General features: G+C 44.3%; 1 protein-coding gene across 1 annotated transcript in view; it reads left to right on the top strand.

Annotated features, from left to right (window-relative positions):
* The first annotated feature begins 1,035 nt into the window (after positions 1-1,035).
* Positions 1,036-16,580, top strand: part of ttn.1 (titin, tandem duplicate 1) — a 168,336-nt gene continuing 152,791 nt past the window's right edge. Inside the window, exons 1-14 of the mRNA XM_080784967.1 lie at positions 1,036-1,192; positions 7,971-8,077; positions 8,202-8,405; positions 8,600-8,887; positions 9,100-9,167; positions 9,513-9,910; positions 10,197-10,386; positions 14,249-14,308; positions 14,458-14,716; positions 14,857-14,920; positions 15,190-15,396; positions 15,505-15,647; positions 15,765-15,898; positions 16,141-16,368. Of these exons, the coding sequence (XP_080641093.1) occupies positions 7,987-8,077; positions 8,202-8,405; positions 8,600-8,887; positions 9,100-9,167; positions 9,513-9,910; positions 10,197-10,386; positions 14,249-14,308; positions 14,458-14,716; positions 14,857-14,920; positions 15,190-15,396; positions 15,505-15,647; positions 15,765-15,898; positions 16,141-16,368 (2,334 nt within the window). The 5' untranslated portion in view covers positions 1,036-1,192; positions 7,971-7,986. The remainder of the gene's footprint in view (positions 1,193-7,970; positions 8,078-8,201; positions 8,406-8,599; positions 8,888-9,099; positions 9,168-9,512; positions 9,911-10,196; positions 10,387-14,248; positions 14,309-14,457; positions 14,717-14,856; positions 14,921-15,189; positions 15,397-15,504; positions 15,648-15,764; positions 15,899-16,140; positions 16,369-16,580) is intronic.

Raw genomic sequence — 16,580 nt, 5'->3', positions numbered from 1 at the left:
AATAATACTTAGATTATAATATAATAATAATACTTAGGTTAATACTACACAAAACATGTGTCTGCGACCCACAAATGGGTCCAGAACCAGTGTTTGGGAACCAGTGTCGTACAGGATACAGTATACATTTTAATGAGCAGACACAATTTAAACACTGTGGGTTCGCCATTCTCCTCATGGGATGAAATGAGCAGCAACCATGCAGACAGGGAGACCCCTGTTACTGAACAAACACTCTATTTACTATCAGGATACAGAGCTCGAACCTTTTTTTTAACTAAAACAATATCACGGACATCACCTTTTAAAACAGCCTCTATAATGCAGTATATATAAGCCAGCCAGTGACATAACCATTAACCAGTGACTGTATGTAACAACCAGTGACATAGCTGTGTTAAATAGTAGTATATTCCCATAGTAATGAAGTTATTATCACCTATTTGAACATAAACAGGTAATTGCAGTGTGGTAAAGTTGCGTGTGTGTGTGTGTGTGTGTGTGTGTGTGTGTGTGTGTGTGTGTGTGTAAATACACAGTCCCTCAGTCTTGTAACAGGGGTGTTGTCTGCTGTGCGTGCTGACTGACAGGAACAGCCTCTTGTCTCCTTTTGGTCACCAACTAACTATTTAATGACTCAGGACCTCCGGTTTAACCTCTTGCCTGACTGGCAAACCATCCCATAATTTATACAGATCACCTTTGAGGCCCGATTATAACGTTGAAAACAAATCAATGCTCCGACAGAGCCCAGACACAAAGTTGGAATCAAAGCTGTTATAACAGCAAGGGACAAGACCGGGGTGTGTGAGCAGCTTGCATAAATGGCCGCCTTCTCCCATCATGCCCCGTGCATCCTGAGAGGGGCTGGGCCAATCAGGGCCCAGCCCTGTGCCGCTGATGCAGTTTGACCCCCTGCTATATAAAGGTAAACTACCATATTGCCACTTCTGAGCTGTCTGGAGCATTCCCAGCCTTGCCTCGGGTGTAGGGATTGTTAGGGAGAAGGAAACAAAACTACACTGGTGCGTCTACACTGTGTAGTTTTGTTTTTTGGGGGGGATTAACTTCGAGGCTCGATCGTTTTCTCACCTTGGATCTTTTCTGGAAAAGCTTTCTGGATATTGAAGGAGATTTGTTAACAATCGTCCGGGCTAAGCCCCAACAGTCCAAGGCACCCTTGTGGATACAAGTGAGTAGTTTTAAACTTGTATCCGTGCGAGCGCGCACACACACACACACACACACACACACACACGCAAACCTTGTTAACGGCTATAATCTCTGCCTGTAACGGTGTTGATATGGGATACCTTGATGTCTGTGGAAGAGCTGTCACTGACCATAAGGTCACTGTGATAAGACAGACGGACACAGAGAGAGAGAGAGGTTGTGTTGGATAATCGGTGCATCTCTGTGTACAGTATCTTATTTGTTGCCTATATGTCTGCTTTCAGATCAGCGGCGATTGCTTTAAAAAAAATCATAATGCGTGCAAATGGGCTGCAATGATTTGAGAAAGGCCCAGAATAGCCCTCTGATAGCATTAGAGAGGACTCTCAGCTGGGTGGCCATGGCTTTTTAAGGGAATCAGCAGCTAGGGGATATCAGTTGTACCTCCAGCTATGTGCCACATGGTGGCTGTCAATCAAATTTGGTTTGGGGCCTGGTGTGGGTGGGGGTGTGTGTGGGAAGGGGGGTTTCAGGGGTATTTTTGGCCACTGCCATATCTGTCGCACAGATTCCAATTAGATCATCAATCATTAGACATCGGAAGTTAAGCCAGGGCTGGGAGTTTTTGTTGATTATTAGTAATGGCTGTCTGATCATCTGGCCATTTGTCTGCTGAGAATGACAGCAGTCAGGTTTTATGGGTGTTTGTCAGTAGCGTGAGAGAGTGAGTGAGCTAGTGGTGTCCATTAGAACATATTCTCATTCATCACACATGCCTGTGTAACTTGTACTGTAATAAACATTGTGCTAGAGTCTAGTACAATTGTTCTCAAAGTTGTTTTTAATTCCCAAGCCCTTTAGTTTAGATTCATGTGTTAGATCACGGATCTCCATTTGATACCAGTTTTATCTCTGGGACAAAATGTTAATTTGACTTTTGAGAGTGTACAGGTCCATTTGGTTCCATGTGTACACTTAGAGTTACAGACATGCAAGGGTACATTTGTTTCCTGATGAATCATTGAACTGGGGACCCCCTGGAACTCACTCAAGGACCCTCTGCGGTCCCTGGACCACACTTTGAGCAACAGAGTTCTAGCTGGTAAAATTAAGTCAAGAATGTCACTTTGAATAGAACCAAGTATTCTTCATTGTCACAACAAGCATTATTATCATATACTCAGGTGAAAATATATGATACTTAATTCATGCTTTATGAAGAATGTACATCTAATGTACATGTACACTAAAGTTTATCTTTAGAACGGATGCATTTTGTATCACATTCAAGCACTACTCGAGTGTACTCAAGTACTACTTGAGAATACAATAGTATTCTTGCATACTTTAATGCTATTTATACACTTACATTATGTTTTTAACATAGCTAAAGCAGTGTTTCTCAAAGTTGGGGTCCAGGCCAGGGACCCTAGTATAGGAGTTCCTTTAGGGGGTTCCAAATGGACCATTTCAGGTCTGTAATGAGAGTTATATGGGGAATGGGGGTCCTTGAACATTTTAGATTGAAAGTTTTTAGAACCTTTTGATGGATGGACATGGTCGAATCTTTCCAGGGAGGAGGAGGGGTTTAGCCGGTGGCCATTGGCGTGGCACAGGGACAGCGGGGGACAAGCCACGCTGCTATAACCGGCCACCAGTCGTCAGCCGGGCTATAACTGTCCTGTGTGTGTGTGTGTGTGTGAGAGAGAGAGAGAGAGAGAGAGAGAGAGAGATGTTATATGAGGCTTGGCTTCGAGCACATGCTCACATTCTGGCTGTAGATAGATGGACAGCAGTGGTGAAAGAAGTACTCGAAGTACTTACACTGAGTAAAAGTAGCAGTACCACAATGTATAGAAATACTGATGTGAAAGGCCTGTATTCACCCAGAGGACGATTCTAAAAAAATGCTTCTAAATCGAGACAGGTTTCTGAAAAAGTCAGTGGTGCTCAATTATCTGTATTTGGCCCCCATCTGAAAATGTGTTGTTACAGGGACTCCCCCAGAAGCAAAGATTTGAGTTAAAAATGGTCCAATAGTCGATCTAGAAGCTCATAACGTGTCACAATAGGGCGCGTTGTGAGCTTGTAGATCGAATAGAAGAAGTATAACATAACAAGTGGTTAATGTATGTTAGTAGTTACTAGTAACTAAAGCTGTCAAATAATTGTTGTGGAGTAAAATAGACAGACAGTGAATAAAAACTAGTACAGCCATCATTAGTTGCCAGAATTGGTATTTTAAACGACACTAATGTTCTGTTGGTATAACTTTACTAATTTAAGAGATATTCCTTATTTCAAGATTCCAGCGTGTTTGAATCTTGAAATAAATCCCATATATATATTTTTTGCATTGCTGATATTCGTCAAAAGCACAATATCAACAGGGCATTACTAGACCCATAACTGTGTTGTTGAAAGCACATGAGCATACTGTATACTGATTATAATAACTAATTTCATGTTCATTAATTAATTAATTAATTTCATGACACTGATTGCTGTCTCTCAGTCTGGTTGGTAATGTGATTGTGGATGGATAGGGTCATATAGAATATGCTAATCAAAATATATGTATAAAGTTCAAATAGATTACTTCCATAATTTAGACAGTAGAGGTGTGTGATTGCATTGGATTATCTTGGGCTGAAGACAGTCTAATTGTGTGTATTTTATATATGTAGCAGCATATGACACTGTTTGTCAACATTGGGTCAAGGGACCACCAGAGGTCAAAATGGACCTTTTTACAGGTGTGTGTGTGTGTGTGTGTGTGTGTGTGTGTGTGTGTGTGTGTGTGTGTGCACATTGACCCAAATTGAACCGTAAGAGTCCATTTGGTTCCATTTGTACACACTCAGAGTTAATTTAACAATGAGATTGGTGTCCTCAAGAGATGTGGCCTCATGCATATGGCTGTGGGTCCTTGGATATAAAAATGCTTACTGTATGTCGCTCTGTGAATTGTACAAAGGCTGAGAATCCCTGTGGAACATTTAGATTATACAAAGGCCATGTATTTTGTCATTGTTAGAGTTATGTGCTTAGTGCAATCATGGATGCATTATTATTTAAGTGTTGGCAACTACTTATGTTTTGGACCTTTTCAGAATTAGCCACATGCCTATCAGATGAATATTATGGGCACAATAACTGGCTGTGAATTTATCGTGCGTCTCATAAGTGCTTGGAGAGTGTGCAGATAAAGTTGGTTGACATTGAGGCCAGAGGGCTATTATTAGTCCCTGGCCTGCTGTCATGTCTGGAACTATAAACACAACAGCCCTTTATAATACATCCAGGGCAATCAAAGGTTGTGCATTTTGTCACTAACCCGGTGGTTTTCAACCTTTTTCATGTCAAGGTCCATTATTTATTCAGCAGTTGAGCACCATTTGATGACATTTAGCCTTTCAGACCCAAAACATATTTTGTAATCGTTGGATAAGATTTTGTCTACAATCCCATGCTGTATATTGATGTTGGTACCGTAGGAGAGATGACAGGCAAACGTTGATCAAAAGTAATAATTCTTCTACATTCTCTAATTGTGTAGACGTCTTGTAAATGAAGTAATACAGATGTTTAACAATAATTTAATTCTTGATAGTGTAAAATGTAACCACACAGACCTGTGAGGGTCCACATTTGGTTACATTTTACACATTCAACAGTTACAGATTTACAAGGGTTCCTTTGGTTATGAACTAAGACGTCACCATAACCGTAACTAACCACTTTAGCACACCCCCCCCCCCCCCCCCCCCCTCTACACCATATCTCTTTGCCACAAATACCCGACCTACAATTAAGCTCACAATGCAATGTAAGATCTGCTATTCTTGGCGAACGTTGCCCCCAGAATAGGGATGCGGGGGTCCAAGTGGTTAAGCCCTACTTTATAGTTACATAACGGTTAAAAGGTAGCGAGAGTAGCAGATCTTTTGCTTCTTCTTTTGTTGTTTAATTGCTGGCAAATTTAGAATATTTTCACCTCTAATGACATGCCCAACATGTGAAGTGGGTGAATTGAAGCTATTGTGTGAATGTGTTTAGTTGGTGACTTGAAGACTTCACACTTGAGAAGTCGTTAACTTTGAGGCTGAAAGTGCTCAGGGATGCGCTTGTCCCTCGTCATCCTGGGAGGGGCGTGCTAATTGTGTAGATGTTTAGCATAATGGTTTAAACCGGTTAAATCATGTAGATCAGTTATTCACAAAGTGGGGTCAAGGGACCCTCATCGTAGCTCCTTTGCCTTCTTAGTTGAGCCTGGTCTGTAACTGTGAGAGTGTGCAAATTAATTAAACCATTTGGCTCCATTTGCGCACTGTCAGAGTTATGGGGGATGTGTCCCTGACATCCCCCCAAAAGTTAGAGAACCACTGGTGTAGTAGAGATGTTGTGACACATACTGTAAACCTGTTGATTATGCAGATGCAGATTTTAGCATATGTTAGGTGATGATGAGTCTTAAACAGCTGTTGTGCACACCTTGCTGGTGGCTGCAGGTGTGATTAGTTCCCAGCCAGGCTACATCCTTCCAGCTGTTATTAACACAATAATATGTCTTATTGTCTTAATGTTGGCAAAAGGTATCTTGTCACACTATGCACAGCCCTGCAGAGTGGGACGTGTGTAGAACCATTCATTCATTTGATTGTTTTATGAAATCAAATAAACAATGTACTATTTGCTTGCGATCCCCATCGATGATGTCATTGGTAGGCAGGTTTCTGAACTGTCCACAGTCCACCAATGAGACACAGATTGTAGACGGGAATGGTGCTCTCTTATTATGGGCATGAGTGAGGACCAATTATGACTTTAGATACGTTGGATCGTCCCAGGAATATTTGAGGGAAACAAAAGGGAACAAAAAAGTGTCCCTGAGCACTTAACGCCTGCCAACGGGGCTAACGTCAACGTTAACCCTTAACCAGATGACCCCGACATCCCGTTTCGGCCTGCATGGGCATGTCATTATAAGAGATCATTCAGTGAAAGTAGGCAAACATTCTGTGAAATTAGCTGATCATTTGGCTAATGAGGGAAATGAAAAATAATGGGTGGAATGTGGAATGTGAGGTCTGAGGAGGTGACAAGCTGACATAGGACCAGGTGCAGAGGAAAACTGATGACTCCTCTGTCTATTAATACCCTGCTGCCTTCTGTCAGCTGCCAGCCTGCCACCGAGGACCGCTAGAAACACCACACACACACACACACACACACACACACACACACACACACACACACACACACACACACACACACACACACACACACAAACAATGCAACCTAAACCAAGGTTGATATAATTAACTACAAGTAGGCCTACAGTATAATTGAAAACACAATTTAGTTGACTGAAATAAACAAGGCTTTTCCAAACTAACTAACTGAAACTGTATTGACTAACTAAAACAAACTAAAACTAAAACATAGGCCAATAAAGGCCATAGATCATAGTTTTTAGCCTTTGTCAATATCTAATTCACAAGACTAGTGTTTTACAAATTAAGCGCTGTGATCATAATCGGGCCAAGACTTAGTTAGTTAGTTTATTTATTATACCCCACCCCACGCTGAATTAATGATGCCTTGATAAATGATGTTCGCATCTCTTGCTGTTGTTACAACAACCATTTGAGTTTCCATATTTTGTATTGTTTATTGTTTGTGCACTCTGATCATTGCTATATTGTTTAATGTTGTGCGGGCACTTTTTGTGATTCTTTGCTATACCCTACATTTCCACCCTGGGGTATTACTGAAGTGTTATCCCAACATAAACCTTTAATTCTAGAGAGTCTATAGACTAGTATAGTAGAATTCTCTAGTATTGTGTCTGTATATTCCACTTACGTTGTAGTCTGTTCTACCACTGAGTTTCATACCCAAATGGGTCAGGACGCATTTTTGGCTCATGGACGCAAGCTTGCAGTGAGCTTGCAGATCGGCTATTTTAGCTAAAAAAAGTCATACCACATTGAGAAAATACAGTCAGGCAGGCATGCGGTGAAAGCAAGTTATGCATTTGGCCAAAACTGTTTCAAATGTTGTACTACCTGCAAACATACAATACCTCAATGTGGTCTCTTACTTTACCCCACCCCCTCCCCTCCTGCTCCTGCTCCCAAGGGGGGTCTGAACCCCAAATTATCTTGGCTATTAGTGTTGGAAATGGAATGTCCTTGGGTACGGCACCCAACTCCCTGGGTGTAGCAGTGGTGGAAAAGTATATTTATCCACTAGATCTCAGAGGGAAATGACTTACTTTTGACTACAACTATTTAACAGCTTAGTTACTAGTTATTTTGCAGATTTTAAATACTATTGCAAAACATTTTATCATTTGGCTTTTTGAAAATAGCTCAGAACGTGTCACATTGCAATGTGTCGTTAGCTTGTGGATCGGCTATTTTAGAAGAATTTGAGTAGTTTCACATTTTAACTGTAATATTTTTATTAATAGAATATTTTTGCATTAGTGTTAATAAATCACTTAATGCAGTAGTAAGTTGTCCATCTCTGTTCTCTGGAGTGTGCAGTCCCTTCCTTATTTTTACAGAATATTTGTTTATATTGTGGGATTTCTACCCAAGTAAAAAATCTGAGTACTCGTTGGGATGGGAAACGCAGAGGGCCAATTCCAAGTGCGTGCAATGGCATTAATGTTTAACGTTTAGCTGTTGTTGTTTTGTTCTTTTGTACATCATCCTAAAAATCTTCACATTGACATCTTCACTTCTTCCACCCACTGATTAACTAACTCCCGGTCCGTCTCTCTGCAGGGTGCCGACCACCAAGATGTCAACACAGGCGCCAACGTTTACACAGCCGCTGCAAAGCGTTGTGGCACTAGAGGGTAGTGCCGCAACGTTTCAAGCGCAAGTTAGTGGTAAGAAAAAATAACCCGTCTTATAACAACCTAAAACATGAAACTTTGTTGAAAATAACTAAAGTTGTCCTTTAACTTCAGAGTTGTCACATCTAACTCAACATGATTGGTTCTGACCCACCAGGTTCTCCAGTTCCCGAGGTGAGCTGGTTCCGTGATGGCCAGGTCCTTTCCGCCGCCGCTTTGCCCGGCGTTCAGATCTCGTTCAGCGAAGGCCGTGCTGTTCTGACGATCCCCGCTGTGGCTGCCGCACACAGTGGGAGATATTCCGTCAGAGCCACCAACGGAGCTGGACAAGCTACTAGCACAGCTGAACTCCTAGTTACAGGTAGGCCTCTCACCGTTTTTACATGATCGCCTGATCGTAATTATCTGAGATAATCACAATCTTATGTTTTTTTTAAACAAATTTGCATTGAATAACTGACCTCAGATAAGATCATAATGATTGCTTCTAAACTGTTTTCTCTCCGAGTCTAAACAACGAGTCTAACAAAACAAAAAAACATTTCGTCCCTCCAGCCGAGACCGCACCACCCAACTTTACACAGAGACTTCAGAGTTTGTCCGTCAGACAGGGCAGCCAGGTGAGACTGGATGTCATGGTGACAGGAATCCCTACACCCGTCGTGAAGTTCTACCGGGAGGGAGCCGAGATCCAGAGCTCCCCGGACTTCAGCATCCTTCAGGAAGGAGAGCGTTACAGCCTGCTGATCGCCGAAGCCTTCCCGGAGGATTCTGGAACCTACTCTGCAAATGCTACCAACAGCAGTGGACGCGCCACCTCCACCTGTGAACTATTGGTTCAGGGTAAGCATTTTCTTCCCCTTTAGAATGAAGCAGTTATCTGCTTAGGGCTAAGTACTGCACATTTGTGGATTTGTGTTGGTGTGCAATTTGACATGGCCTAAACAGGGACGCGAGGTTACAAGGGGTTCAATGAAAAAAAAAAATGAGGATTTTACTGTGCAGTAAATAAAAGCAAACATATCTTCCATCATCTACTTCCACTGTGTCTATAGGTGAGGAAGCCGTTCCAGCCAAGAAGACCAAAACAGTGATTTCAACTCGTCAGGCCAGAATGGAAAGGGTACGTCCACAGTCACACTGCACACACACACGCACGCATGCATTCCATATGTACACAGAGTTAAATTAACAGTGATTTTACAATATAAATTGGGGGTCCTAGAGATAGAAATGCCTTTAAATGGGGGTTCGTAGACTAATGCATGTCAAACTGGGGTCCTTGAAATCACTGTAATCAAAGTGTAATCACAGAATCACAGCCGTAAAAATCGTATGTTTTCAAATGGGGGTCCACAGGCTAATTACTGTCAATTTGGGGTCCTTGACATGAACATTTTGGGGAACCACTGTTGTAATGGATGGTTGTAAGTGACCCTGCTGCTCTCCTCTCCTCTCTCCGCTCCAGAGCGTGGAGGCTAGCTTCCAGGCCTCCAGCTTCCAGGCCACCAGCATGCATGCCACCAGCATGCAGTCCACCAGCATGCACGGCACCAGCATGCAGGCCACCAGCATGCAGGGCGCCAGCATGCAGGCCACCAGCATGCAGGGCGCCAGCATGCAGACCACCAGCATGCAGGGCGCCAGCATGCAGGGCGCCAGCATGCAGACCACCAGCATGCAGTCCTCCACCATGATGCACGTGGAAGGAGGAGGAGGCATCCTGATGGCACACAAGACCCCTCCGCGGGTCCCTCCGAAGCCCAGCTCCACCTCCAAGTCGCCGACGTCCCTCGTCTCCAAGGGACGGCAGCAGTCCCCCTCCCCTGTCAGACACGTCAAGGCTCCCATCCCCGCGCCTGTCAGGTCAGTGCAGCGTTTTCCAAATTATGGGTCGGGGGAGTCGGGACCCCAGTTTGGGGGGGAATCATTTATATTGGTCACGAGTAAATATGCCCTTTTTAATGTTTATGCTGGACATTTTGGTCGACTCCTAATTATGTCATAGTAAACAATAAGTGTCATACATATTCTGAAGAAAACCTGGAGACTTTGACATTCAGTAAGTGTGAAGTAAAATGCAAAGTTATTGATGATGACGACCCCTGTGTGGTATAACGATGCCTCCTTCACCACCATTCCCCACACGCAGGCCTGCCTCTCCCACTTCAAGAGTCTCGGTGTCCCCCATCAGGCCCGTCAAGTCCCCGCTCACCGCGCGCAAGCTGGTGTCCTCCGGAGCTGACGTGCTGCCCCCCTGGAAGCGGGGGGAAGTCGAGCCCATAGCGCCCCTAGAGCCCCACTGGGAGTCCAAACCTAGAGCTTTGGACCAGGCAGAAGAGGTAAGACCAGGCAGACCCCCCCCCCCCCCCCCCCGCCTAAACTAACCTAACCTAATCGTCACCCGCCCACCATGAGGCCTTGGAAATGTTGGATGAGTTGAGAGGGACCGATACTGCCCTCTAGTGACTCTGGGAAGCATTGCTACCTGGGACCGATGATTCTTTGATTTGAACACAAACTGTATTAACTCTGTTTCTTCCTCGATAACTTGGCATCTTTGATATTTTGACAGCTTCAAAACATTTTAAACATTTTTCACATTTTAAAACAACATCATCTTAGAAATGCCAGAAATAAACAATCATAATAATGAAGAAGTGAAAATAGCCAATCTACAAGCTCGCAATGGGGCAAGAAGCGACACGATGTGCACTTGTAGATCTGCTATTTTCACTAGTTTGGGTCCCGGGCAAACGTCTAAATAATCTCTCTTTTGGGTCTGGACCCAAAGAATGTGGGAACACTGTAACATCACGAACAGCATTCTACCTCTTGTTCGTCTGGTATACTCTTCTATACTCTTCTGTTGTCTTTGTGACTTCTTCTGCCTTCCACGTTTACAAATGAACACAACCGTGCTGTGTTTTTTAATCTGACCAATCTAACGCTCCGTGCAAAGCAGAATGCCCTGAATCATGATGATGAGGATGATCACTATGATGGTGATGATGATGATAATGAGGATGAGGTGGTGTCAGGTGAAGTGGAGCTTGACACAGACGCCTCATACTCCAAACACTCCAGCAGTGTGTTTATGGATCTGGACTCTACGGCACATCATCAGCAGGTATATCTCAGACCGGAAGAACCTTCACTTCACTTCATGCACTCCTCTTTCTGTCATTATCCGGAGCTGGACTCACCATCACTTTCATCTCCATGTGTTTGTATTTAACTCTTGAGAGTGTACAAATGGAACAAGTGGACCCGTCGTATCGGTTCATCTGCAGTCCAGGATTCATTATTTTAGTTAGTATTTACCGGTATTCTTTATTCAAATCCATTCTGAATGTTTCTCCCCATGTATCTCCCATCACCGTACAACATTCCTTAAATGATAAGAACACTTGGTCAGCCATGTGACCATTACATGATCCCCATCAAGCTGCCTATAAATGAAACCATTGTTTAATTGGACGATTTAATTGATTGATTATATATATTAAAAATAATCTATGCTTCAATAAGATAATTGATTAATAATTGATCCCTATTTAGGGCATGTCATAATGATCATAATTTAGTAAAAAATAAACGGATGTAACCGATTTAACCGCTGAGACTTCAGACAGAATGAACATGTGTTCTTCTAATTCTAACTGTGAACATACTGTCACCCCATGAGACTGCTGGCGGTCAGGGAGTGGAATGGATGTCACCAGTGGACCTGGTGCCGCCACCACCGGTCAACTGCTGGGTGTCACCAGTGGTTGCAGATCTAGAACCCGATGAGTATGAGGCAGACATGGAGATGGATGGTTTAAACCACGAGGACGCAGGGTTAGATGATCCCCAGTGCCTTTCCCCCGGCGTTGCCGCCTTTGAGGACGTGTCTCTATCTCCTGACCCCGTCTTTCATGACCCGGAACAAATCTGCGTGGCTTCAGACAAAAGGCCGTTCTCATGCCCTCCTAACGGAAGCGGTACCCTCAATCTCGAGGAAGAAGAAGTGATGTTTGCTGTCGCGGAGCCGTCCAAAGAGCAGGTCAATCGAGAGTGATCGCCGCCCGCCCGGTCTTTCTTGGCACAGTTTGTGCACGCTGAATGATCACCTTTCTGTTTGTTCTGTGTTTTATTTTATTCTTTCAGCTTTTCAGTCACTGCCACTTGTCCTTTCTTGCTTGACACTCGTGTCTCCACTCGTTGGTAGCTCTGTGTTCGTTCACAGCATGCAAACGTTTTGAGAACCACTGGGATGGATTATAACATGGATATATTGATCTCTAGAGATGATCTGCTGTAGGCCTATACCCCTGGTTGATAGGGATACGGATCTACGGTAGATCTATTCTAAACAGATATATCTATGTGTGCTGCCATCATCATCATCATCATCATGTCACATGACTGTGTCTCCAGGCTGCTGGAGGTCAGAGGTCAGACGCCGTGGCCACGGTGGTGGCCGCCCTCGACATCGCACGCGTCCGTCAGCCTGTGCATGCGCACGAGGAGCGCGCACGTACCGAAGAGGAGGCCGCTGTAGCACTAGAGTATGAATTAAGACAACAACAGGTGGTCACTAGGCATCACCTGACCACTGAACCAACCCTACAGGTTAGACAGGCTTTTGGTTACAAAAAAATAAAATAAAACCAAAGACACGTGTAGTCTAGACTTTATGACTCATTTTTTATGAGTGTCTTAAAAAGCCTACCACTGAAAAATAAATTAATCTTGAATTCACTATGGAAATACTATATGGTAAAAAAAATGACTTATAATTTTGTAAAAAGAAAAAACTCAACATGAACTGTGTTGGTCACTCACTCTAGATACAAAGAACCACCATCACCACCCATCACGTGGACACTGGTCTGGCACCGTCCCCAATTCCACATTTCACTGTCTCTAAAGTTACTGTCCCTAAGCCCGAAGCTAGCGGCGAGGTAAGCCAAGGCAACGTCGGGCAAGCAGTATGAAATCACCTCACTAAGTCAATTATGTATAGTAATAAAACTAATAAAAATTAATTGCATTTTTATAGCGCTTTTCTATGCCGTATGTGCATACTCAAAAGTGTTTACAATTGTTTGTTCATTCAAACATAGTTTCTTTGGGAGTATAATCAAACCTCATTGAAACAAAACGTACAGTTATGGAAATCTAACCTTTTTTTCTTTTTACTGCTTGCCCGAGATGCAAAAGCCATTGTGAAAGTAGTTTAGAAGAAGAAAATAATATACAAAAATAATATACACCAAATAAATATAGAGTTTAATATTAACCACGTAATATTCCCTTTCCCTATTAATCAATAAAACTACTAAATCCAATGTCCCATACAGGATCTAAAATGTTCGCTTGACCACCGTCCTTTAACAAAAAGCACCAACCCCAGAATCCATTACAAATGCGTATTTTTCATCTCGCTGATGATGGTGTAACGCTGTTCTCCTTGGGTTGGTCAGGTTTCCAGGGCAGGCTCTGCTATTGCCACCCTGCAGAAAGAGCTATCCTCCACAACCTCCTCTGCCAAAACCATCACCAGGCCAGTCAAGTTACCCAGTCCTGCGCGTAAAGTTGTGGAGCCTCGCGTGACACCAGTGGCCACCCCTCCTCCGTTTCAGTACCCCTCTGACCAATATCAGGCTGATTTTGGCACTCAGTTTCAGACTGAGACGGTGTCAACAGGAATATATGAGGACTGGGAACCCCAGGTTTGTAATTCGAGTTCCGCCGGGCCTGATTTGCAGCAGGCACAGAGCGCCTGAATGCCTGATTGTGGGACCGTCTTTGAACCAGACCTCATGGTTTCTTTGCATCCAAACCATCAGATCTAGTCAAAAGGGCTTACATTTCAGACAATCACTGCTTCTGTGGAAATCCTGGCAGAAATACCACACCCCCCAATCCCATAGATTCGTTTTTTTAACCGTTCTCCTAGATGCTGCTGACAACCTCCCTCTTTACCTCTTCAGCCCACCCAGCCATCTTGCTTCCTTCATTCCTTCCTTCCTTCCATTCATCCATCTTTGTTGTGTCATACTCTCTTGTTTTACAGCTCAACTTACTGAGTGTGTCTCATATTGTGGTGTTTTGTGTAGCACTCTTTGGTGTTGCTAAATGTTGTATTCCTAACAGACGGTAGACATTGTTTTGGTGGCATTTCTAACGGAGGTGTGTGACGTTGTTCTTTTATAGGCTGTTCCAGCTGTTGTTCCTCCTCCCGCTAGAGGAGTGATTCCACCAACCCTGGTGGCTGTAAGTATTTTGCAAATAACAAGTCAGTCCTAAAAGATGAGATTTGAGAAATGGATCAGATTTGCCTGCAGTCTTAACAAGGCCTATAGCAGCTTGTTGCCCCTGCTTTGTTCAACTGGGTTCCTAATCGTATTCCATCCTCCTCACAGGGCCTGAAGAACACAAACGTCACAGAGGGCGAGTCGGTGACCCTGGAGTGTCAGATCTCAGGCCACCCCACCCCTGTCATCATGTGGTTCAGGGAGGACTACAAGATCGAGACCTCCATCGACTTCCACATCACCTACGAGAGCAGCTACGCCCGCCTGGTGATCCGCGAGGCGTTCGCCGAGGACAGCGGCCGCTTCACCTGCACGGCCACCAGCGAGGCCGGCACCATCAGCACCTCCTGTTTCCTGCTGGTGCAAGGTGGGTGGAGACCGAGAGAAAAGGGAAACGCCATTTGTTTGTTCCTATACAGCTCTGTATTCAGCTGAGATTGAATTGATCCATGTGGACAAAGAAGTACATTGTAGAGGGACTGATTTGAGCTCTGTTTTGTGTCCTAGTGTCTGAGGAGATCGAGAGCAGAGAGGAAACGGTCATCGAAACGGTCAATATTGCTCAAAAACTGTAAGTACATTAAATCACTCAGTTTGTTACAGTTATGTTGGGTGGATTTAAGGCACTAGAACTACACTGTTCTCTCTACACTTATTAATGCGACTATTTATTTACCTTTCTTATTGACTACAGTTCATATTTACTTTGAGTTATATGCTTATTTTTATCTCACACTCTGGATAAAGAGACTCTGCTAAATCCCCACATTGTAAAGTTGAGGGGCGTTCGTTCGTTGTGGCACAGGCTACTTGTTAACAGTTGGAATACTGTTCTTCCAGGGTGAGCGAGGAGGCCATGTCTGTGGAGGTGAGTTCAGCTGAGGCGGAGCCGGCCGCTCCGCCCGCTGCTCCCTTCTTCGTCACCAAGCCCACACTACAGAAGCTGGTGGAGGGAGGTAGCGTGGTCTTCCACTGCCAGGTCGGAGGGAGCCCCAAGCCACACGTCATCTGGAAGAAGGGTGGCGTCGCGCTCACTGCGGGATACAGGTACATTTTCAAATATTTGGTGTAGAGGGTGTAAACTGTACAGTGCCAACTCGGTCCGTTTTGCTAAGTATGTGTGATTTAATGGCTTATTTGTCCACTGTCCATTAGATACAAAGTTGCCTACAAGGTGGAGACCGGGGAGTGCCGGTTGGAGATCTCCATGACCTTTGCCGACGACGCAGGAGAGTACTCCGTGTTCGTGAAGAACCAGCTGGGCGAGGTTTCCGCCTCCGCCACCCTGCTGGAGGAAGGTACGGACCGTAGGCCAGCGTTTCTCAAAACCTTTTCATTTCAAGGTCTCCCCTTAACTCAATTCATATAATAATAACGGGGCCGCACTAACTTTTAAATGTGTTCTTTTTTTGCAGAGGAATATGAAATTTACATGAAGAAACAGACAGAAACATTTAAGACAGAAGTGACAACCATGATACAGGAGCCTGCGGTGGGAGATGTCGCTCCAGCCGAGCTGGCCTCCGCGACCACTATTATTTCTGGACAGGTAGGATCCAAACCACTGGTTCTGAAGAAAATATGTCAAGGACCCCACATTTTTATATTCATTAGTGAGGGTCCCGTAAAAGGGTCAGGTTTGTTTGTTTGGTATTGGTATTTGGTATTATAGGGGTTCAGAGTCTTGGTCAAGCCCGGGCTCGAACTGGGAACCTTGCGGTTCCCACCGGCTACTCTACCCCCTGAGCCACAAACCAAGCTTTATTTGCCTTTTGCCTTTTTTTCCCCCAGGAATTCCACCTGTCCGCCTTCGAGCTGAGGATCATCCAGGAGATCGAGCTGCGCGTCATGACCATCACCTACACAGAGCTGGTGACGCACGACTGCGAGCGGATGGTGACCGTCGCTGAGTCGGAGTCCGTGCAGTCCAGCATTCACACGGCGGTCAAAAACTACCGCATCATGGAGGGCATGGGAGTCACCTTCCACTGCAAGGTGGCCGGAGTCCCGCTGCCCAAGGTATGAAGAATGATGATGATGATCATGAAACATTACGAAAACAAAGGGAAACGTTACATTGGTGTGCACTGGCGGCGCAACTGCTAATTGAACAAATTTATATAAAAAATTAAGTAAAACATAATAATAATCTAAAATAGTGAAAATGGACGATTTCCGAGCTCGCAATAACATTGCGATGTGACACGCTGCGAGTCGTAGATCAGATCAGC

The sequence above is a fragment of the Protomyctophum bolini genome (assembly GCF_963924005.1).
Source record: "Protomyctophum bolini genome assembly, chromosome: 16".
Classification (NCBI taxonomy): Eukaryota; Metazoa; Chordata; class Actinopteri; order Myctophiformes; family Myctophidae; genus Protomyctophum; species Protomyctophum bolini.
The sequence above is the reverse complement of the archived record's forward strand: the minus strand, read 5'-3'. Positions and strand labels throughout refer to the sequence as shown.